The sequence below is a fragment of the Lycium barbarum genome, chromosome 3 (assembly GCF_019175385.1).
Source record: "Lycium barbarum isolate Lr01 chromosome 3, ASM1917538v2, whole genome shotgun sequence".
NCBI classification, from domain to species: Eukaryota; Viridiplantae; Streptophyta; class Magnoliopsida; order Solanales; family Solanaceae; genus Lycium; species Lycium barbarum.
The window spans coordinates 125,323,068-125,347,892 of NC_083339.1; the positions used below are offsets into that span (position 1 = coordinate 125,323,068).

At 35.9% G+C, this 24,825-nt stretch overlaps 2 protein-coding genes across 3 annotated transcripts; one reads left to right on the forward strand and one right to left on the reverse strand.

The window, feature by feature from the left end:
- Window positions 1–1,020: 1,020 nt before the first annotated feature.
- LOC132634117 (TPD1 protein homolog 1-like) lies at window positions 1,021–4,926 on the reverse strand. The gene is made up of 4 exons (XM_060350418.1): window positions 4,670–4,926; window positions 4,257–4,331; window positions 2,633–2,728; window positions 1,021–1,690 (listed from the first exon to the last, which is right to left on the reverse strand). The coding sequence occupies exons 1-4, from the start codon at window positions 4,752–4,754 to the stop codon at window positions 1,353–1,355; spliced, it is 594 nt and encodes a 197-aa protein (XP_060206401.1). The 5' UTR covers window positions 4,755–4,926; the 3' UTR covers window positions 1,021–1,352.
- Window positions 4,927–13,213: 8,287 nt separating this feature from the next.
- LOC132632296 (RNA pseudouridine synthase 7) lies at window positions 13,214–21,930 on the forward strand. 2 transcript variants are annotated; one of them, XM_060348175.1, is made up of 12 exons: window positions 13,214–13,365; window positions 13,434–13,477; window positions 13,596–13,673; window positions 14,302–14,402; window positions 14,721–14,808; window positions 15,627–15,705; window positions 15,794–15,912; window positions 17,762–17,827; window positions 17,978–18,034; window positions 19,658–19,789; window positions 20,205–20,443; window positions 21,369–21,930. In XM_060348175.1, exons 1-12 carry the CDS (start codon window positions 13,272–13,274, stop codon window positions 21,466–21,468), a joined length of 1,197 nt encoding a protein of 398 aa, XP_060204158.1. In that variant the 5' UTR covers window positions 13,214–13,271; the 3' UTR covers window positions 21,469–21,930. The 2 variants fall into 2 exon arrangements, with proteins under 2 accessions (XP_060204158.1, XP_060204159.1); XM_060348176.1 differs by having other exon boundaries at window positions 13,215–13,365; window positions 15,830–15,912.
- Window positions 21,931–24,825: the final 2,895 nt, after the last annotated feature.

Genomic DNA, 24,825 nt, shown 5'->3' on the forward strand with positions numbered 1-24,825 from the left:
GGGCGAAGGGAAAAAGTTAAATATTTTTATTTTGATGGGCAAAAATTAAAGACCTCAAAATAAGGCTATTACTGCCAATTGCCCATATTACTTTATTTGCAACGTGTTACCGGCAGACTCGGGTCACATTATGTACCCATTACAACAATTTTTGAATTACTTGGGATGCAATAATGAGACTGCTCTTTGTTTCTCATTTAAAATTACACGATTATGCTTGTTCATTATCGTTGCAAACATTACTTTTCTTCTGCAATTTGCAAATTTTGGACATGCTGATCTGCTTTCGTTCTTAATTTCTCATCTTTTACTAAAATACTTTTGGACATTCTAATTTTGCTCTGATTGTTCTTAATTTCCCACGTACGCTGAAAACCCTTATTATGCCCAGCTCGTTGCATTATCCAATCTTGTTACATGATCACGTACTGGTGGGCATGCGTGAATATTATTGGAAGAGAAATACGTACTTTGTTATTGGTGTAACTTTCATATGTTAAAGTTGGCAGTGATCCGATTTTAAGACCTTTTCCAAAATTTTCTGGAATAAAGGAAAAAGTGGAAAAGCATGAACAATATCAAAATTCGCATCTTAAAGTTTACTAAGGGTGTGTTTGGTAGGGATTTTTAGAAAATGTTTTTCAATTTTCTCATATTTGATTGGGTAAAATGTTTTGAAAAACGTTGTACTAGACACAAGTTTTCTTAAAAATTAGAAAAGTGAACCGCACTCCTTGCCCCATTTCACCCCGATAATGTTTTGCTAAATTTTCTTAGTTGTGAAAACATTTTTCTTCGTACCAAACACACCCTAAAATGCATAACTTCTTTTAAAGTGCGTCTGGTCCTAATCCAGGGTTTAAATTTTGAAATGTCAAGATGATCGACAATGATTGATTTGTAAAATTCCAGATTCATTAGGTAGTGTTATCAAATCTAAGAATGTAAACATGGAAACGAAAATCAGTGATCTCATCCAAAGTGTAGTTGTCAAGCAAAACAAAACGAGATTGCAAAACATTCATTCTGCGCATATATACTGCTCCAAATAGCCAGAACCACTCAAAGAAGAGTTGTATACTTTACATTCAAAATCCAAAAAATACAGCTCTATAATGCCTTCCTCAGTTAGTCACTACAATATGAACGAAAACTAAGAGCCTCTACCAAAACAAGATGTCCTATAGAATTAGGAACACAATTCGAGGAACAGCTTGTTCTCAATCTTCTAAAGCCTAAAAAAAAAAAAAAAAAAGCATAGGGATTCCCTAAATGCTATTAATAGCTCTGTCATTGTTTTAAGTGTTTTTAACGAGTGTTAAAGTGTATGTTATTAGACCCATCAAGCTGTATCAGCAGATAACTGAGGAAACAGTGAGTGGGTAACGGAAAGTGTTGGCATATTGGAAGGAGATAGTATGGCCATTAATAAGCGGCTTGCCATTGTTGACAAGACAATCATCAAAACGTAGTCTTTTGAAAATACGAGGGTTAATAAGACGAGCAGAACTGAACCAGCCACATTTCAAATGGATGCCTGAAATGTCACAGCCAGACACACATACGTTCATAATTTCAACTGTGTAGGTTGGTATACCACTGGGTAATGGCGCTGTGGGCCCCTGATTTATAACTATATCTGATTTTGAACACTTGTCACCCCATATCCGGTTTGTTTCCACTTCATTCCCTGCACCAAAAGGCAATTCCACATAATGACAAAAGTAACCAAAAAATAAAAACAGTAATAGCAGACCTGTCTTTTGTCCTTTTCTAAGTAGTTGCTTTATTGTTCCCTTTCCTTTTTTTTCCCCTCATCAATGCTTGGTTGGGTTTGGCCAAGGATCTTGAGGTTTGGATTTTTTTTTTTTTTTAATGGATGGGGGGATTAACAGTTAAGAGTGTTAATGGGTGCAATAAATGATGTATATTTGTAAATCATAATCTGTCAACTTTAAGATATCAAAGGGGCATAGGGCATTCATTCTTCAAGATAAATTAAGCCTTTTGTGATGTTGATTGAGATTGAACAGCTATGTGCACGTGAATCACAGAGCAAATGCACCATTATCAGCTAATATTTAGATCAGTGATAGACGGAAACACTAGCTAACCATTTTACTTCTTTTTCTTTTTGGATATCAATAAAATAAATGCAGACTGCCTAGAATTGTTTATAACTTTGTCAAGTCAAAAGAAATCGTTTGGAAAGCGATATTACATAAATGGGACGAGACATGGACTTTTAACCGAGAGGTCCCAGCACAAAATTAGAAAGATACTGATGTAGCAGTAGTAGTTCCCCAGATTATGAAAATTGCATGCAAATATTTACATGTAACCAGAGCAGAAAAACTAAAGCAAACTAGAGTTAAGCATATGCATTTATATATTTTTGTCCTCTTCTCCTTTTTGCCCTTTCAATTACTAGCCTTTGGGCAAACAATAAGAGCAATAGACATGAGAAAACAAAAACTGACGTACGCCACCAACAAGGCAAAAAGTGTACAGTAAACCTGAGCAAATAGGACGCTGCCTGCTTGCTGGGGGTGTCTAGGACCGTACCTTAAACCTAAAAGTTGAGCAATTTTAAATTTTAAATTTTAAATTTTTTTTTTTTTTTTGGACTAACCTTGATTAAGAAGCTTGCGATGATGAGGACCAATATTTGTGTTTCCGCTGACAGATGAACTTGCTTCCGCCATGAAATTAAGACCAATGGGTCTGCCTGAAATATCAAAGTCGTTTATTGGAACATTAACCAAAATCAAAAGCCGTAGCTGTCTATAAAATTTAATGTGCACAATTTTGTAGTTCAAATGAGGAGATGAGAAGAAAAGGACGGAAAGCTAGCTAATATAGTACTCAGTACTAATTAATAATAAACGATAGAATAAGGAGACCTAACAAATAAGTGCAATCTCATTCATTAAAAACCGACACCATACATAAATATCAAAGTTGTTCATAAAACTATTTCTCATAGTAAATACAATGCATACACACCTGTAAAAAACTCGGATCCAACGATTAAGAGAAGGAAGAACGTTAAACTGATTCTGTTTCGCCGTTTCAATGATTGAGAGCTCATTATATATGAAATCGAATCAACAAAAATATATTATAATATGCTCCCTTCCAAGGCTGCAAAAAATACTGCTGTATGCTTTGGTGGAATTTTGGAGATATAGACTGTAGGATAGACACCTAATAAGAAAGGAGAAAGAAGAAGAAGAAGAAGAAGAGAGAAAAATTTCTTCTGTTATTCATACAAGTCTCTAAAATGAGCTGAGTACATGTTTATATGGAGTGAGTACAAGCTTAACAAGAGATGAAAGCTTTATTGTTTCTCCCTTTTAACCCATCAATCCTGGGTCGGGTCTGGCCCAGGAAGTAATTGAGCTTTTGATTTATTTATCTTTTAATGGAGGGGTGATAGGTGCAATAAATGATGTATATTTGTAATACACAAGGTTTAAAAGGGGGCATAGGGCCTTATATTCTTCAAGATAAATTAAGCTATTTTGTGATGTTGATTGAGACGGAACAATCAGAAATGCTGATATAGGGAATTGAGGCGTTTGAATTATATTTCCTTTCGAGTATCTTTAATGGCAGGACAGCAATGTGCACGTGAAGCACAGAGCAAATGCACCATTATGAGCTAATTTTTAGAGCAGTGGTAGAAAAAAGAGCTGCCAAAATATTCTTTTAATACCATACAGAATAGAAATATTAGCTACCATTTTAATTCTTTTTCTTTTTGCATATCAATAAAATAAATGCATATCACTGCCTAGAATTGTTTATAACTTTCTAATGTCAAAAGAATCGTTTGGAAAGTGATATTACATGTGTGGCACTAGACATGGACTTTTAACCGAGAAGTCCCAGCAGAAAATAATACTCCTATGAAAGATAGTACAAAAGTAGCAGTAGTTCAATTCCCAGATTATGAAAATTGCATGCAAAGTTTTATACATGTAACAGTGCAGAAACTAAAAGCAAACTAGAGTATATATTTTTCTCCTCTTCTTATTTTTTGCCATTTCAATTTCAATTAGTTTAAACCTTTTTCTTAACTTTTGGGTAACTATGACAAATATTTTGTATTATGGGTATAAGAGCAATAGACATGAGTAAACAAAAACTGACGTGCCTGCTGGGCCGTACCATAAAGCGAAAAAGTGGAGATTTTGTAGAGAGAGATTAAAATTCAAATCATTTTTGTTTGTCGAGTTATTTTTTGGACTAACCTTGATTAAGAAGCTTGCGATGAGGAGGACCAACTGAATTTGCTTCCGCCATGAAATTAACACCAATAGGTCTGCCTGAAATCTCAAAAGTCGTTTAATGAAACATTAAAGAAAAAATCAAAAGCCGTAGCCGTCTACAATATTTAATGTGCACAATTTTGTAGTTCAAAAGGGGTGATAATAAGAAGAAAAGGACGGAAAAGCTAGCTAATCTAATAATAGAAAGATCAATCCTCGTGTGCTAATAAACAATAAAACAAGCAGACCTAACAAATAAGTGCAATCTCATTCATTAAAACCGATACGATACATAAACATCTTTGTCTCTCTCTTTTCCTCTCTCCCACAGGCCTGCCACAGTGGTGCAACATGTGATCGTTCAAGTATATACTATTTCTCATAGTAATACACACCTGTAAAAATCTCCAATCCTATGATTAAGAGAAGGAAGGACGTCAAACTGATTCTGGTTCGCCGTTTCAATGATTGAGAGCTCATTGTATGAAATCGAATCAACAAAAATATATTATAATATGCTCCCTTCCAAAGACCCAAAACTCTGCAAAAAATACTGCTGTGTATGCTTTGTTTCCAAGAGATGAATTTTCGAATCGGCGGTGTAGCTGACAGCGGAACTTTACACAGAGTGTTGAATCAACTGGAACTCGGTCTTTGACTGAATCACGCAGAGAAAAAAGAAAAAAGTGATATGAAATGACTTGATAAACTCGGAAACATAAAAAAAGTACGAGTTGACATAAAGCAAATATATCATGACATACTATATTTTTTTTGAGAAGTGCGAATATTCATGAAAATGCTATAAATCCATACATACATCAAATCAGTAGAAGCGCCGAAATGAAGAAGAAAGTGAGAGACAAACAAAGCCGATTAAGCATTTGACTTTTATAGAATAAAAAAGGCAGACTCACGAGCATTACTTTACTTTAATAATAATAATAATGCAGAAAGCTTGGCCTTAAATGGCGAAATGCTTTCCGCTCTCAATAAAGGAGAAAATAGAAAGCTCAGGTCAAAGTCATAAAGTCTCCAACTCCTATCCAACTCATCAGAAAAGCAAAATTTGCTATTTTTTCTCCTGGAATCAATTTTCAATACTATTATTTTTCCAAAAGTACGTAGAGATTCAACACACACATTGATGACAAGGCAGAATCAAGCAAAATAGCAAAAAAAGTTAGTATACATACAAGTTGAAGACCGAGAGCGAAAAAGGTGGAATGAACAGAGACAAAATGTGCAGAGTTTGCAAAAGCAGTGAAAGAAGCTCTTTTTCTGAGACTTCAATGAGACAAATAATGCCAGAAATACCAAAACCGGGGAAACAATAAAGAAAAAGCCTGTATTGTATTGTTGCAAATGAATATGAATGAATTAATGTGTGCTCGAGATTTCTATCTCACCTCACACGTACGGTACTTTGTTGAGAACCTGCAGAAAAAAGAGAGTGGAAAGAGCAAACGCGTTCACAGTGTCTCTGTATAGAGAGCGAAACCTATTTCTATGGAGAGACTCTGTGTGTGTGTGTGTGTGTGAGAAAGAGAGAGAATTTACTAATGAAAGAATGAATAAAGAAATCTGTGGGTTTTCGATTATATTGTTCCAAGTGGAATGTTTATGGATAGAGAGAGAGGAGATAAATGTCATTAAATTTCATTGCAGCTCCATGTTTAACCCAGGTTAAATGAAGTTTCCCACGTGGCAGCTGAGCCGTGGTTAGGATTTGGGACTGACCAACTTCTCCCCATTTTTCCGCTTCAATTATAAAGGTTAATAAAAAGACAACAACTAGTTTTATTTTGAGTCCGGAACCAAAATAACTCCAAAAAAGTGTTTTTGAACCAAAATACCTCAATAAAAAAAATGACAAAACTGTCTTTATTACTGCGCTAAATCACTTAACCGTGACGGCACCGTTAAGTGCTTTTACTGCGCTAAAGGTTATTCCCTCTCCCCTTTAGCACATTAAAATACTGCGATATAGGAGTCCCTATTTTTCAAAAACATCCTCTTATTACATTTTCACACTTTTTTACGTACTTTAGCCGCATATTATTTATGTTTTGAGACTCCGGAACTTCAATATTTTATATAGAACCGTACTTATTTTTATGCGATTAATAAGGTGGGCTCAATACATTAAGGATACGTAAAAGTTCGGATTGTTGTTTTAGTGGTTGAAAAGTGCTCGAACTCCATTTTTGTTTAAAGGCTTGGTGTCATTAGCTTTAAGTTCTTTATGATTTAGGGTGTAGATTTAAGCGTGCTATTTTTTAGTCAAAATTGCAGCATTCATACCAATCTCAAAATAATTAAATTGCATCATTCATAACACTATGAAAATGCTAAAGCTTGTTCATTAATAATAAACTCAAACTTTTTAAAATACAATCATCAAAGAAAGAAAAAAACTTTAAAAAAAAATCATCAATTAATGCCCTTGAGTTGATCTTCTGCCACCACCGCGAGATATGTCACCACCACGAAAGTTTCCTCCACCACGAGAGGTACTTCCACCGCTAGATATAGTTTGACCACTATGCCATAAGGGACACTTGCGCTTATCATGACCAACATAATTACAAAATGAGCATTTTCGAGTGTATCTCCCTGGTGGAACATCCATTTCATTATGAATACGAGAGTATGCTTTCTTTTTGAATTTACGGATAAATGCTTTATTTGCAACCATTGAAAATGGATCCGGTGGTCAATAACTCTCACTACCAAGTGGGTAGAACCTTCTAACATACGTTTTTGCATAATTTTCAACTGTATATTCCTCGGCCATGTACAGGGAGATGTTCTTTCCCATTGCGATAAAACACTTGAAGGCATGAGAACATGGCATGTGATATGATTGTCACTTGCCGCATATGCATGTTCTTGGAATCTCACAAATTGTGCGGACGTTAGCTCCTTTACCTTGGTCCACACTTGTTGTGAGTTCAAATATGCGTTCTGCAGAGTTGTACTCCATCCGGTCGTGTTGCTGAGCCTTAAATTTGTAGTACTCGAACAGTTTTGGCGGTTTTGGCATCCATCGTAGACCTTCTGCCGCAAGTGCTTTGGCCTCTTTTGATCTATTGACGAGCCGCTCCACACCCTGCTTAAAAGTCATTCTCACCATTGCGGTGATGGGTAGTCCCCGTACAGATTTCAACAAGCCATTGAATGACTCAGAGCTATTTGTTGTCAGCATACCCCATCGCCTACCTTCATCCTGGTATAATGTCCATTTGTCTTTATTAATTGCATTCAACCAGTAGAAGGCTTCCTCATCCGCCCGCCTAATAATATCCATCTGCAGGTGAAACTTCTTCTCCTGATGCTCTATTGCAGTCGCCCACATCCAATTGCAAAGTGTTGGGCTTCGATATGTCTTTTGGAAGTTTGCCTTCAAATGCCTTAAACAATAACGATGGTAGGCAAAGGGCGGCTGCCACCCCTGCAAACTAAACATATTGTGCAATATGCCAGCATTTCTATCTGAGATCACACATATTCCCATGCGATCCTTAATAACGTGTTGCCTCAAGTAGTCCAAAAACATACCCCACGTACTAATGCTCTCATTAGCTGCAATTGCAAAAGCTAGAGGGAATATAGCTCCACTTGCATCCATTCCAACTGCAATTAGTAGCTTTATGTCGTATACCCCGTACACATGTGTTCTATCTATTGATATTACAGGCCGACAATGAGCAAAACCATCAATGCATGGTTTGAATGCCCAAAATACAAACTCAAAAATATTACCGACTACACCAAGCTTCGATTTGAGCTTCCATCAACAATAGTACCATGATTGAAGTGTTGTAGAGCCGCCATGTATCTCGACAACTTCTTGAAAGAGCCCTTCCAATCGCCGTAGACTATCTCATGTGCACGCCTACGCCCAATATACGCCTTCCGCCTACTAACGATTTTGCTATATACTCTCAGGACGGCTGTAATACAATCTTTAATAGGGAACCTGAATAAGTTAAAATATCAGCATATAGCAAGGAGGAACATTGTATTAACATCAAAAAAAAAATAAGATTTGAAGTTTGAATATTCAACCAACGCATGCATGCAATTAGTGTATCTTGCAGTGTTACGTCAAATCAAATTAAGTATAGAGTGTTGCATAACGCATGAATTAACCGTGTTATGTCAGTGGCTGGCAGAATAGCGCAGTAAAATACTGCGTTATGTCAAAATAACACAGTAATTTACTGCGTTATACACATATAAACCAGTAAAATAATGCGTTATGACAAAGTAACGCATTATTTTACTGCGCTATATCACTGCACTATGTTGTCACCTCAGTTGTCATACAAAAAAACGTCATAATTCGAATCAAACTTTGGGTTTCATACAGCAAGTGTTATATAACGTAATTTGACGAATAACTACCAACCACACAAAATTCCACACAAAATTGAGTTACTATGTCATTTTTTGACCAATTTAGAGATATTAGTTGTGTTATATTGTTCTCTCCAAGAGACATATTCGACGCAATGGGTAGGATATGGGAATTGGGTGAAGATTTTGAATACTCGAACAACCCGAACGAGAGATACAACCAACGTTACAACAATATGATGACAGAGGAGTGAAATTAGCGTGTTAGGGAGACTGCAGCACTGGAGCAAAATTTAGCGTCAGCAGGGCTTAAATGCAAAAAAAAAAGTGCTATGTTAATGCCTCGTGGAACTCCACAAGAATTTAATTTTGCTCTTAACCGTTTTCGCGAAGAGAACAATCGGATGCAAATACATTCCCTTAAGGTAGAATATGGTGTACACGGTAGCACAAAATTTAGATCCAAGGGGGATTCGGACTGTGAGATGTCCGATGAAGATTAATATTTTTTAATATAAAATAAGTAGGTAGGGTCATAAAGAACCCCCCCCCCCCCCCAAACTAGGGGTACATGGGGGTTTGCAAACTATATAAGTAACACTTTCTTTTGTGATTAGACTACAACGTAATTAATGGCGAGTAGTAGAAACTCAGCTTGGTCTTTACTCCTTCCAAAAGAACCAAATAGCAGTGATGATGAGAGCTCAAATCATAGCAGTTTTTTGAGTGAAGCAAGTAATTTCAAACTAGACGAGCTAAATCCCCACCTTCTTATACAACGTAATGATAATTTCTGCAGTGTGAAATATTCAGATCCGCGGGAATATTATTGCAGTTTATGCCGAGAATGGTCACATCGGCTTGCTGAATCAGAACGTCTTGTTCGTGACTTGGAAAATCTCAACGCTCCAATCCCAGCAAGGTACTCCATAACCATGCCTCGAGTAAGTCCAGAAACTTGCGAGCTTGCTGTACAAAGGATTAGAAAAGAAAATAATAGAATGCTGGCAAGACGATGTAGATTTTACATGCTAAAGTTGGCCGAAAAACAAGCATCATCAACCGGTGGAGAACTAACATCTACTGAAAAAAGATGTGTCTTAAGAAACCGCCAATATTTTTCTGTGGATGATATTGAAGACTTATATTCTGATGATGATTAAGAATGTTGTGATTTTAGTTTTAAGTTTAATTTATGATGATGTTGTTATTTTGAAGAATATTAGTATGTTTAGTTTTTCATCAACTCAAGGGCATGAATTGATGAATGTATTTTAAGTTTTTTCTTTTTTTGATGATTGTATTTTTACTACTTTCGGTTTATTATTAATGAACACCCTTAAATATTTTCATAAAGAACTTAAAGCTAATGACACCAAGTCTTCAAACAAAAATGGAGTTCAAGCACTTTTCAACCACTAAAACGGCAATCCGAAGTTTAGCTTATCCTTGATGCATTGAGCCTACCTTATTAATCGCATAAAAATAAGTAGGGTTCTATATAAAATGTTGAAATTTCGGGGTCCCGAAGCATGATTAATCTATGGTCAAAGTACGTTAAAAAGTGTAATGAAAGAGGGATTAACCCAAAGAAAAAAGAAAAAAAAAGAGGTATCCTTTAGCGGAGTAAAATACTGCGCTAAAGTACTTAACAGTGCCGTCACAGCTAGGGGCTTTAGCGCAGTAAATTACTGCGCTAAAGGCAGTTTTGTAACATTTTTTTTTTGTTGGGGTAGTTTGGTTCAAAAGCACTTTTTTGGGGTCATTTTGGTTTCGGATTCTTTGATTTTTCTTAATACATTCCCAATGCAAAAATTATTGAATCGATTAATTTAAATTCCCATAACTTATTACTTCCTCCGTCCCAAAATAAATGTCATTTTAGCAAAAATCACATCCGTTAAGAAATCTACAAATACAATATGGAGTTTACTCAACTATCCATTAAAGAGGGTTACTTCTTTAATACTAAGGGCATAACTGAAAACGTTTTCCAAATTTTTGTCTTGAATTTCTAAGGTGACACTTATTTTGGATTTTTTTTATGCTAATGTGACACTTATTTTTGGGACGGAAGGAGTATCATATTTTATACTAAAAGTGAAAAATTCCCATCTTCAAAGTTAGATTACAGTTTTGCTCCTGCTGTAAATTAAAGTGTATAATAAACAAAAACATCTAATATAAAAAAAATTAACTAGTAATATTATAATTACATGAACGCTCAATCACATTCAAGAGCAGTAAGTTAGTTTTTGCATTGAATGAAATTCTAATTAAAAGGGATGAGTGAATAAGTTGCTCATAAGTTCTATTTTAATGCTCCGCATTCAATTCTCCCTAAACCTGTGCAGCTAAATTCTAATTAAATAATAATATTTAAGTGTGAGTGGAAAAGAAGTTGAGCAATCCTTTTTAATCGGTAGTGTCACCATTAAAACAACTTGAGAAACGATGACTTGCGGGAAAAGTGAATAGAACTTCAAGATTGAAATGATGATTTTCTAAAGCTTTGATACCATATTAGAAAGATGCAATATATGAACGTTCAATCACATTCGGGAGCACTAAGTTATTTTCTGCATTGAATGAAATTCTAATTAAAAAGGTTGAGTGAATAAGAATCTCATAAGTCCTATTCTAATGCTCTGCATTCATTTTTCTCTAATTAAACGTGCGCAGCTAAATTCTAATTAAATATCTAATTAAATAATAATATTTAAGTGTGAGAGAGAAAAAAGTTGAGCAGTCCTATTTCAATCGGTAGTGTCACCATTAAAACAACTTGAGAAACGATGACTTAAGAGAAAAATGAGCAGAACTTCAGGATCCAAATGATGATTTTCTAAAGCTCTGATACCATATTAGAATGATGCAATATAATTAGAGTTTTTTTTTTCTCTTCTTATAGGATGATGTATTTGTACACCGTAAACCTATATTTATACAATCTATTGAGCAAGAAAACATCTTTTTTCTGCTACGTGTAGCCTTCTAGTTTACAAAAAAATAAGAATCACTTATTAGGATTTTCTCCATTCGTAAGATCCAACTTCATAATTTTTGTTAACGGGTTGAAGGTCTTATTCATACTATATTGTCGCTCATTTGTCTTGTTACCAAATCAAAATTTCCTTAAAGCAAAGCATTAAATTATAATCTCGTTTATCACTTTTATTTTTTAGCTAATATAATTCAGGATGCCTATATGAATTTTATTACCAATATGAAAAGTAAAATTCTCAATGAGAAAGGCACGAGTAAGGAAGGTCAGACCTTATCTCATGATCCTTGTTTAATTTATTTAGTGGTTGATCGGTTGGTTAAAAAAAAGTGGAGAGAAATGCAGATGAAAATAGGTTTCTAGGCATGTAATATTGTAACTTCAACAAATAAATATATCTTATCTTTTTTTTTCTTGCAGTAGTAGCATTACAAATTTACGATAACCACCTTTGTACTCTCTCAAGAAAATTGAATGTATTTTTTTGTAAAAAATTAAAGGGTAGGGTGGGTTTTGGGGTTAACATAACAAAAAACATGTATTATATATATATATATATATATATATATTTTAGTAAAAGGTAATCTTAAATACATATCAATTTCACATGAGTGACATGATTATTTTATTACACACATATAATATTTTAAAAATATGAAACTGCATAATTTTATGCGCTTCAAGTTTAGTTAGTATAACAGCCAAACTCGTCTCTTGTTATAATATAAAATATAATTTTGTTACATAAAATATAAAAAGAGAGTTTGTATATCTGGATCGGTCGGACCTCATAATCGGACACGGGACATATAGGCTTTCTCATGTTTGGTATGGAGGAAAATATTTTTCAAAAAGTATTTTTAATTTTTTCATATTTGGTTGGTCAATTTTTTTGAAAAATATTGTCTCTATAAGAAAATGAGTTTAAAATAAAGAAAATGACTTCGTAGTAGGAAAGCCGTGAGAAATTTTCACTTTTCTCTGGATTTTTTTTTTCATTTTATTTGAAGTTCAGCGTTTAGCCATGAAAAATCCAAATACAACTTGAAATTGTATTTGAAATTCGGAAAATTTATTCACTTTTAATATATTCAAACAACTAAATATTCTTTGCTAAAACTACAACCAAACACAACTCCATCTTTAACTCTAATTTCAAAATTCCAAATAAAATGAAAAAAATTTGATTTTCATGGTCAAACACCTGCTAAGTTATACAAATAAAATTTATATTGATTGTCTCCTCCACAACCTCCACCTCATCCCATCCCCACCCGTACCCATCCCACCACCTTTCCTAGTATTCGTCTATATTATATACAAGTACTTTTAAAAATAATATTTTTTGATTACGTACCAAACACACAAAAATAAATAAATATTAATTCACATATTTGACTCGTAACCAGAAAATATTATTTTAAAAGTACTTGTATATAATATAGACATATTTAGATAAATAAATAATTCACATAGTTTTTTAGGAAACATTTTGGAAAAAAAAAAAAAAACACACACACACCCCTGGAATATTTTTCTACCAAACACGCCCATAGTGAAAACAGTTTTGTCATGAAATTAGGGGAGGTTACCGTTATCATTTTATTACTACTAGTTACTAGTAAATAAAAATGAACATGATGAAGAGGAAGAGAGAAGATATGGAGATAGTGTGGCAAACACCCGCCAACCCACCCGAACGCCACGACTACATCTTCCGTAACGGTAATTCCTTTTTTCAGTTTTGATTCATATTCAACTAACATTTAACCTCTTCTCTTTTACTTTTGCAGGAATACGCTATGTCAAGCCTTACTACTTCGAATTCATCTCTCATGTACCCACCACTACTACTACTACTCTCTCTCTCTCTCTTCATTTAATGGTTTGGCCAATTTTTAAAATGAATTTTGTTAAAACCCTAATTAAACCCTGTATTTGTATTCATTTTTCAGGTGAAGAATAGGTGGGCTGGGAAGACAGTTGTTGATCTCTTTTCTGATGAATTTAAAGGGAGACCTCGTGATTACTATGTATGTTGTTGTTGCATTTCACGTTTCAGTATTTCCTTTTAGGCCTAATACATAGATAGACATCTCTAACTTGGCCTCAATTGACAACTAAACACTCCAACTTTGAGAATGCACATCTAGACATTTCAACTCGTTCCCTTCGTGGACACCCCAAATTTTTTGGAGGTGTCTAGATGATCATTTTATAAGTTGTAGTGTTCAACTCTCACAATGGAGACGAGTTCAGGTGACTAGATGTGCATTCTCAAAGTTGGAGTGTTCAGTTGCTAGTTGAGTCTAAGTTAAGGTTTCTATCTATGTATTATGCCTTCCTTTTATTTTGTTTGTTTGTTTGTTTGTCTGTTTTCTGATTTACTTTATATGCTGTCGAATATGCATGTGTCTGTCGTACTTGAATGGTTGCAATTGCGCTGATGTAATGGGTTTAATACATGCTTACATTTCTAGCAGACTTAACTGCGATTTTCGTTTTTTGAATAAGAAATTATATGAAGTCGAATTATGTGAGTGATGATAGCATATGTTTACAGTTTACCCTGCTCGTCGAGCACATTTTTAGTCATTTATGTAGCTAATGCCTCTTCGAATCCTGTGTATAGCTGATTTAGATGGTTTTGATTTATGCTAGGAATCTGCCATAAAGTCTGGACGTATACAAGTTGATGGACAAAACGTGCCTGTTTCATATGTAGTTCAGTCATCACAAAAGATTAGTCATTTCTTGCACAGGTTCGTACAGTTCAAGTTTTGGAATCAGACAATTGGTTTATCGACTCTATCCTTCTGCTTGGGTTCTTCTGTGTCAATCCTTTAATAGATTTTGGTTTTCTTGATTTAACGCATGTTAATGATAGATCTTAGACTCAGCATCTGCTTTGATATTTTATAATCATGTTCTGTTATGTAATTTCTACCTTGGTAGGAGTAAGGTCTGCGTACACTCTACCCTCCCCAGACCCCACGTTGTGGGATTTCACTGGGTTGTTGTTGTTGTTGTTGTATGTTCTGTTATGTAATTATGAGAGCATGACTTACAAAAGGCTGTAGGCATGAACCACCAGTGATGTCGTGGGATGTTGAAATACTATGTGAAGAACCAGATGTGCTGACAGTTTGCAAGCCTGCTTCTGTTCCTGTAAGCTAATCATGGTTTTATCTTTATATCTTTGCTTCTTGAGAAAGTGATATGCTAAGATTATTTGGAATATGTTAAGACTTAAGTGGTCGTTTGGTAGGAGGGATAGGATGGGATGGGATTATTAGTCCCATGGGATTAGAATTATCCCATGTTTGGTTGGTGGGATAACTCCTTTGTTATCCCACCCAATCCCATCTACATGGGATAAAAGGTGGGATAAGTAATCCCATATAGGAGGTGGGATAAATTATCCCATCTTATCCCACCCAATCCCATCTACATGAGATAACTTGTCCCTCCTACCAAATGACCCCTAAGAGTATTTGAAACTTTGAAAAAGAACCAATACTTACTGATGATGCTATAAATCTGGTCACCTTGAGTGGACAGATAATATAGTACAACCACACCAATGGTGTAGCCTGGTGGTCAATGAAGTGGTTGATAACCAGATAGTATAGGTGCATCCTTGTGGAAATGTTCTTTTATTCCCTCCAATATTTCAAGGACCTAGTACTTAACTTTTGTTTCAGAGTTGACACTTAACTTCATTCTCCATTTACATGCTACTTCCCATTTCCCGTTTACCATTTGATTGCATGCTTATGATCAATTCCTTTGGAGTACAGAAGGTTGTAGATTAACTAGATTCTCACCATGTCACAACCTTTCAAGGATCTAGTATCCATGTTTGTGTTGAATGGCTAACTCATTTCTGATGATAGCGCTATGATTTTTTGGCCTATAATTGTTGTTTTTTTTTCCTTGCTTCACCATTCATATGTATAATGTGAGCAATCTCTTCTCACTTGTAGGTGCATCCATGTGGACAATATCGCAAGAATACAGTCGTTGGTATACTACAAGCGGAGTATGGCCTGGCACCTTTATTTCGTATCCTCTCTCTCCCTAGCAGCAGCAGGGCATAACTTTTTGTCCTGTTCATAATGTCATCAAGTACTTCTTGCCACATTAAATATAGCTATTTGTTCTAGTCTTCTCTTGACTCTTATGGAAGCGGTTCATCGCCTAGATCGCTTGGTCTCAGGACTACTTATTTTGGCTAGGAGTGCTTCTAGGGCTGACCTCTTCAGGCAACAGGTATATTTTCTGTTCTTATGATTATATTGCAATGAATTGGACAATGACGGAAATAATAAAAATAAGAGATCTTGAATGCATCACTGCTGTCTAACCACACCCATTTCTCCTTATTGTTTGTCAATATGTTGGCAGTATGAGACCAATCAGTTCCAAATATAACCAGATGTAGTAAGACTCCTACAACTGTGTGCTCAATTTCTTGTTAAGGGGTGTTAAAATGGTTCCTAAATTTTTGAAACTGATTGTTGACATATATGATAATGATACTCATACTAAATGCTTGATTTTAAATCCATATCTTGTGCTCCAGGAGATGAAATTAAGGGATCTTTTTTCTAGTTTTAATGAATAAGGAAGCATATTGCAGTATTATTCGGAGCGTGGCATTTGAAACCTCACTAGTCCAACTCAAATTTTAATTTGCTATCCGTGTCAGGAGGCTCTTGTTGAACCAATCTAATTCTTGTTTATAGATACTGTTAGCTCTTCTAAAATTCTCTTAAATAAGAGGTAGACTATCTTCCAATTAATGTTGGTTTTACTACATGGGAACTATTGTCTGCTTCCTAAAATTCTACAGCAGAAGTTCTTAAAGATTATTTTTTGATATTTTGGCATCAATATCTGAGCGGATGAAACAACTAGTGTATAATTGATGTATAGAGTTGATATTTGATCTACTAACTTATCTGGGGCAGGACATGCAACAACATTTTTGATTTTGGATTTAGACAGGTCATCTTTTTTTCTGTGGAAAGATTTAGATATGTTATCTCTTTCTTCATTTTTGATTGGTATGTTATCTTAATCTTCTCAAGCTATTTGAATAAATTATTAGTGATTTTTTGGGAATTGAAGGTATTCCAGTGAATAGCTTCCAACATTGAAAATACAGCATTCTTATGGTGTCGAAGTTAGCTTTGTCAGAAGTTTCTCGGTCTATACATATATTTTGCACCCAATTTCCATAGCTATAGATTAAATGGAGCATATGACTCTATAAGGTTTAAGGACATTGCTCGAGAGAAGTACCTTTGAGTTGCTTGTAGGAATTTTGGTGGCATTTCTTGAATTGATTTTCCTCTCCTGTTCTTGTTATTTGTCTCAGCTGCTAAACTTCACTGCACTTCTGCAAGTAGAACCTGTTCAGGTTAAAATTAATCCAATTCTAGTTATTTGGACAGTGATAGTCGCGCGGCCTAGATAGTTTGCAGTCAGTTGCAAATACTCATCCAGATAAATATATTACAGTTCTGAGAACATTTTCCATAACGTACAGCAGCTCTGATTGTGCATGATCCTTGATAGGAGCGTGCGGAGATCGAGTATCAGGGTAGATGGTTATTAGATTATCGCACGGATTCTTTTCCGTACTAGGAGTATTAGTATCTTTGTTACATTTGCTTATTCTTAGATCCCTATTACTACCTGATTGTTCCTTGACTCCGTTCTCTCATTATCTTGCTGTTATACCTGCCTATTATTACTGCTGCTTTTTCTTCTCTCCTTGAGCGGGGAGTCTATCGGACTACCCTCCCCAGACCCCACCTGGTGGGATTATCCCTGGGTATGTTGTTGACTCTGATTTTTCAGAAGACTATCTACTGATTTCTTCATTTGCTGCTAAATTGATCTTTCAAATGGTTGGGGTGAAAGACTCTGTAAGCATATGTCAAGTTAAACCAATGTATTGCAGAATCAGAAATCAATATTTCCACCCAGTAAAGTAAACCAATGTTTTGCTTGATTCCATCCTTCGATTCCTCTAGGCTGGTCTGTGTTCTTTCTAATGTTAACTGACCACCTTTTTCTAAATCCTTATTAAGTAAACCTTGTTTTTTTCCAGATAGAATCAGGGGCAGTGCAGAAACGGTATATTGCAAGAGTAATTGGAGTATTCCCAGATAAGCAGGTATTCATTGTAAAAGCCAGGCTGTTCATCTCACCGTTCATTCCGCTTTCGCGAGCATCCCCCCTTTAACTCTCTTTTAAACTCTTTCTCCCTCAAGATGACATTGTTTACTTTTTTTGACGTGTTTTTTCTACTTGCTTCTTTCCTTAGCAAGTTGTGAATGCTAATGTCAATTACAATGCTCGAGAAGGGAGGAGCACAGTTGAGGTAAGATATTTCCTTTCTAGTAAATTTGCTCTTTTATTATAAGCCGAGGGTCTTTCAGAAACAGCCTCCCTACCTTCCAAGGTAGAGGTAAGGACAGGTATCCTCCCCAGACCCCACATTATGGGATTTCACTGTGTATGTTGTTGTACGATGTTGGTTGATTCAGCTCTTGCATAGAGCATGACTTGCACTATTGTATTGGAACCAGTACAAACATACCATTTACCCATCTGGAGAGAAGCTTCCTTTAGGACTCAAACCTTTCTTTTCGGCTGCAGAATGCTTGAGTATTGCACATATGATGGAGTAACCATTTAAAACTATTTCTCATTCAGAACCAAATGGTGACAGATATTATTAAAAGAGAAGTTATGTTTGGCCCCCTGACCCAACTTCCTGTTTGGTGGCTACAGATTGGACAGACAGAAGAAGGGATTTTAGTACCAGAAAAGTTAAGAAGAGAAGATTGTGTCTGCGCTCCCCCCCCCCCCCCCCCCCCCACCCCTCTGCCCCCGCCCCAAAGCAATTATTTGTATAGCACGAAATGATATGTCCAATTTTATGTACTATCCACAATATTAATCTGCCTAAGTTGCTTATTCCTACACATCGCTTTTCCACCAGTTTCTGTCACAGAGTCCAGGAAAATTAAAAGTTGAGACCAGAACAACATTTTAGAAGACAAAAATCCCATGTGTAGGTTTCTACGTTATATGAACCAGTGTTGTCAAAGGCGCGCTTAAGCCCTGAAGCGAGGCTCAAAACATGTTGAGCGCTTCGCCTCGCTTTATGTGTGCTTCAGTGTCATCATCAAGGCTCTAAGACATACTTTTCCTTGCCAATGAGCCTCTCTTGAAGAGATGACACTAGATAATTGATATTTCCCTTTATCGTAGTGCTTTTACAATTTCTTTGTCCATATATTTGTTATCATGCTTATTATTATTAGTTCTGGACTAAACATACATATATTTGTATTCTTGCCCCATCGCGCCTTTTTTCATTAAAGCTCATGCTTTATTTGCGTTTTGCGCTTAAAGCCACAGCTGACCTTAGAGCTTTTTTACGCTTTTTGCTTTTGATAACACTGATATGAACACACAACATCTGTTTCTCTTCTTAGCTTTTATGAGCTGTTATTTAATTCTGACTTCTGAGATTAGTTTTGCTTCTGTACTTGTTTCTATTTGAACTTTGCTTAGTCTTTTGGAGCCTAAATCAATTGATGATCTTATCTTGCAATATCTTTACCTCTGCATTTTGTTCCTACCAGCAGCAGCTCAGTTTCTACTGATGCAGCAGATATGCTGAACCACCAAAAGTTTGGTTGAGAAATGTGTTGGGTGCCCTTTTTTATTTTGGGTGGGTGGGGGGGGGGGGGGGGGGGAATGTGTCCTTTTTCATTGGGTGGGGAGATTATGTTCCAACTATCCACCTGTGGAGATCAAAATCTCAATGCGGGGTTGGCCGTAAAGCAGCAATAATTTTTTTTTTGTTGGTAATTGTGTAGCTGAATATATTGATTTTTGATTGTGCTTTGGAGAGCAGATTTTGTTATGCGTGGCTTTCTGTTTCTTGTTTGATATTATTACTTGCTTAATCTTGGGCAAATCATACTAGTAGGTGGGGGACGACCAGGGAAATTGTACTGCTTCGCTGAAGGGGAAGACTGCCTGCACCAAATTTACAAGGATTAGTACCAATGGGAAGCACAGCATTGTTTTGTGTGAACCCGTCACTGGCAGGACACATCAGGTATTTAAAATGTGATTTTGACAATTTTCTCGTATCAATTATGTTCCCTTTATGCCCACTCTTCCCTCAACTAATACAAAGGAGAAACCTTTGTGCATTTTGTTGATCATCTCTTTGCTCTTTATTTATATATTTTTTGAGTTGAATAATCTTTTTGCTTGAGTAACATCTCTGTTTTTGTCATAACCCATAATTTGAGTGTAAATAGATTTCATTTTTTGTTAAATTGCATCTTCAAATGATTTATTCCTTTAAAATAAGGTTCCTTTTGTACTCGATTTTAATGGCCATTTCAAGGGAATGTGGTTTCTGGAATTTGTATTCGTGTTGCTTCGAGCAGTGGCATTGCTAGTGAAATTCTCTCTCTTTAAGGATAATCAGCTTGTTATACCTAACGAAATTTGCCTCGCAACAGATACGCGTGCATCTGCAATATACAGGTCATCCCATAGCCAATGATATGCTCTACTTGTCTGAATTCGTGTCTAGTCGCTCTGCTGAAGGATTGAGTGCGGATAGAGCTGCAGCAAGATCATGTTCTCCTCCAGAGCCCATGTCTCTTGAAAAAGGAATTAGTGATGCGGAAAATGACTCCGTTGAAGATTTTAGCATTGATCCTATGTGTACAAATTGTCCAAATCTTGCTCCGAAAGGGTAAGGATGGTCTCTGTATTGATTTATTCTTGACAGGTCTATTCTGGAGTGCACATTCAACCTTAGAGTTACTGTCAATACAGGTCGAGGGTCTATGGTGACCCTTAAATTCTGGCAAATGAACCTGTTAGTCCTCTTAACTATATTTGGATTCAAGGTGACCTTGTCCAATTGAAGCATAGCAAAATGCGTTAGGAGGGTACGTTCATTGTGAGTTTTTTTATTAACCGTAAAATACCTTGATGTCTGACAGCCAAGAGACCTCTTCCTTCTTAGCTATATCCAGGTTTGCTACTTTAGCTAATTCTTCCACAATGAGCACTCTCCCTTCTGCTAATTCATTTAGACCTATGAGCTCATCCAAAATAATGGATTTTCTTGTTTTTGGATTCCCAGAACAACTAATGTTCCACATTTTGTTTGCACTTAAGAAATTTCAATCTCTTGAGCTAACACAGCATCTGGGTTGCCTTCCACTTAAGGGAACTTGTACCCTTCCCATGAATCCTCTGCTTCTAGCCACAATCTCAAATTTGAGGAGGCAAGAGAGCCTCTTCCTTTCTTCCTGTTAGATTCAGAACAATATAATTCAGTCAGAAGCCATCTTATCCTAACCCTGAAGATCAACACCGCTCTCGAAATAGAGTTAGACAAAAGAATTTGAGATGACTATAATGCCCACCAAGATCAGTATACAACTGTTTGCTAGGGATAAATGCGGAAATATAAAAAATCCTATGTTTCAAGGCCATCTTGGCAAGCTGGTCACCCCTCGGTTAGGGTTTTGAGGGCTAGATTGTGAATGCGTGGCTAGACTAGTCTGGTTGTCGTTTCAGTTGAAATAAGTATTACTTGTGAGCATGCTCTTGGTTTTGGAAGCCTTTCTCATGTCTGGTTTGATGCCCCTTATTACTTCAAAATGTAGGTATGAGGGAAATGAAGAGGGTCTATGGCTGCATTGTGTAAAATATTCAGGACCTGACTGGATATATGAATGTCCACATCCAGACTGGGCATCTCTATGATTTTAGAACTTTGCGATGCTCTTGTTGCTTCACGTCTTGTGCTACGTCCATTCTTGTGCAGCTGTATGCGCTGTGTCCTGGTATATTCTTGGAGTTCTGCGAATTTGCTATTGGGGAGGCACCCATGCGGTATTTTGCTCCATTCTATGATGCATGGTCTACTTTGAATTTGGATTTATGGGAGGGATTAGCTTTGGATGGCTTTCGAGCTCTACTGGTTTATGAACAAGTGTTTGCAGCAATTTTGGAACAGTTTATGGACAGTCTCTGTTTGGCAGAGGTGGTTTTGTTTCACCTTGTTAATGTATTTGGCAGAGGTGGTTTTGTTTCACCTTAATGTATTGGATTACGGAGAATCTACCCTTTTTATTTGTAAAGCAGCAGTAAGGAACCTTCAGCGGTTAATTGATGACTGGTTCTCTGTTGCAAAATGGCAATACCTGGACATAATCGTTATTCTTACCTTCCGTCTTTTCCATCTATTGTTTTGTTTGAAGTTTGTTTTTGTTAGTTGACTAGATCTAAAGATTAACTCAAAGTGAAGTAACTATATGAATTGAAATGGCAGCTGCTTGCCAAGCTTGTACGTGACACTGGGAGAGGAGTACATGGTGGTTTTTTGGTTCTGGAGATGGTGGTTAAGTTAGTTATAAATAGCTGCTCAACAAGTTTCTTTTTTATGCACTTGAGTCCTTTTAAGTTTAATGATTACTTTTGGTATTTATAATTTGACCCCCACATATGTCAGTATCTTTTCTCTTTCAGTCCTTAAGTTGGTTATGCTATTTTATCCATATTCAGATGAGAATTGGTACAAAATCTGCCGTGACTATCATTTTCAATCATCAGTTAAAATTCTCTTTAGTTAACCCTTAGTTCTAGTAGTAGTTCTAGTATTAGCTTAGCTGCAGCTCTTTCGTCTTCTCTTTGGAAAATTCTGCTTTTTGCATCAGTAACAAACACAAGGGCTGTTTATGGTGGTGTTTCTGGCATGCTTTTATTTCCTAGTGAAATAGGAAGTGTTAATTTGAGCCATTCCAGTCTAACATCACTTTCTCATTCACGTCCCTTTAGCAAAGCAATGCTTTTGAAAAGTTTGAATAGTAGTACTAACATTTTCGAGGTAAGTATTATGCTACTTTGATGGTACCTTTACCCAGCCTCACCTCTCACTGAAGCTTGTTGACATTAATATTCCCTAATGACTTATTTCATTTCAAATCTGATGCTTCTAAATTTTAATGACGTTTTCACTTACTGTAAATTTTAAGGACGAAATTGGTACAAAAGATTATGGAACTTCCCCCAATTGTCGAACCTTTACCCGACCAAGGCATTAAGAAAGTACCATTAGCGATGCCAAGTGGAGTCGTAGACTGACGAAAAGCAGTGAATAATTAATGCATGTACTAACATTTATTTTCGGTTGTTTTCACTTTTTACCCCTAATTTCGGAATATGGGACGGAATCTCCCCTACATTTTGGATTATTGGACATGTGCAAGCTATTTCATTGCAAGACTTCTCCAACATGTTTGAGAATATTTTCATAAAAGATTGAGCGCAACGACGGAGAAAACCCCTAGTAAATGGAGGTAAATCAATGTGACAGAAGAAATAACAAATACCTGATTTTAGTTAAAGATCAGAAATTTAGATTTACTACAGAAGAATCTTTTATTCTTGCAAAACTAAATTTTGACAGTATTAATTTTAATTGGTTAGAAAAATGTAATTCTTTCCAAAGAAGAAAATGATGGAAAACAAATAACTGTCTCTCTCCAACGGGTATACTATTTCTATTTTCTTTTTCGCTGTTCCTTATTTAGGGACTAATCTTCCTCCGCTACGTATATTTTTTCTGTTATATGTGATCAGTAATAATATAATGAAAATTTAGTTTCGTCGTATAATATTATACCATCTATTATGATGATGTTTGGACCTTTTATTCAATTTCTCGAAAATGTTTTCAAACATACTAGAAATGCATGATAAAGGTTTATATTTTCACTATTTAAAGGTTGAGTGTACTTTAAATATGCATCACTTTAAAGATTGAGAGGGTAAAGTAAAAGGTTGCTGTCATTTGGCACAACTCAATATAGCACAACTTGGCACAACCCACTTAAAAAGTCCTAATTACCCTTAATGAATATTTGGCTCTAAACAATATTTTATTTTTTCCCTCCAAGACTGAGTCATAATTACACTTAGGCATGCTCAACTTTTCCATTTTTCAAACACCTCGAGAAGATAAGCAATCTCGTTTTTATACAATACGTTATACATTTATACGTTATACTTTGCCTCTTTTTATTTTAATTTTATAATTTTATACCATTTAAACAATAGAAAAATCCCTAATTACATACAACAGGTGCCCCTTTTTTATTTTATTTTATCTTCCACAACAGTTGCCTCTTTTTTATTTTATTTTATCTTCCACAACAGTTGCCTCTTAGTCTTTTCTCTTCTTCCTGTGCCGAAATCACAAACATAAAATGGACCCAAACATTTTCAATGTTGATAATAACAACAGTGAAACTTTGATTACAACAGTGAAACTGATGATTACAACGGTGAAAATGTCGTTAACAACATTGAAGACGGTGATATAAGGGCAACCTTGAATAATGTTTTAGGGATGGAAGGTAATGACAGTTTGCTCTCTAATGATGGAGAAGATGAAGATGAAGATTCAGAGGATTTCAATGGTGGTGGTCCAGACCCATACTTGGACAGCGAGGATGAAGGGCTTAACTTGGTACGTGTAGAGGAAGAGGTAAATACTCCTGATCACTTTGAGGAATGCGAAGAGGATTCTTTGACGGATGAATATGAACATGAGCATGATGTGACAGATGAAGATGAAGCTAGAGGAGGAATGAATGAGGAGAGATTTACACATGAACAATTTTTACAAGGTCCTATTGAAGGGATGACATTTGGAAGTAAAGATTCAACGTTTTCATTTTACAGAGAGCATACCATATTGAAAGGGTTTGGTGTGGTTAAAAAAACAACGTTAAAAAAACGTAGTGATTTTGTTAATTATGTTGTCTATGCTTGTGATAGGTCAAGGAAAGGAAAACAAAAGAAATCGAGCAAAAGGATTGAATGTAAAGCTCGTGTTAATGCTGTTATGATGGTTGATAGATCATCATGGCGTGTCACTAGGGTTGAAAGTGAGCATAATCATGTGTTGGATGCTAGACTATCACGATTTATGCCCTCACACAAGGAAATGAGCAGAAGTTTGAAGAGGCAGCTTGTTGCTCACGACATTGCAGGCTTGAGACCTTCAAAGAGCATAAAACTTTTGGAAGTTGAAGCTGGTGGTCCTGAGAATTTGGG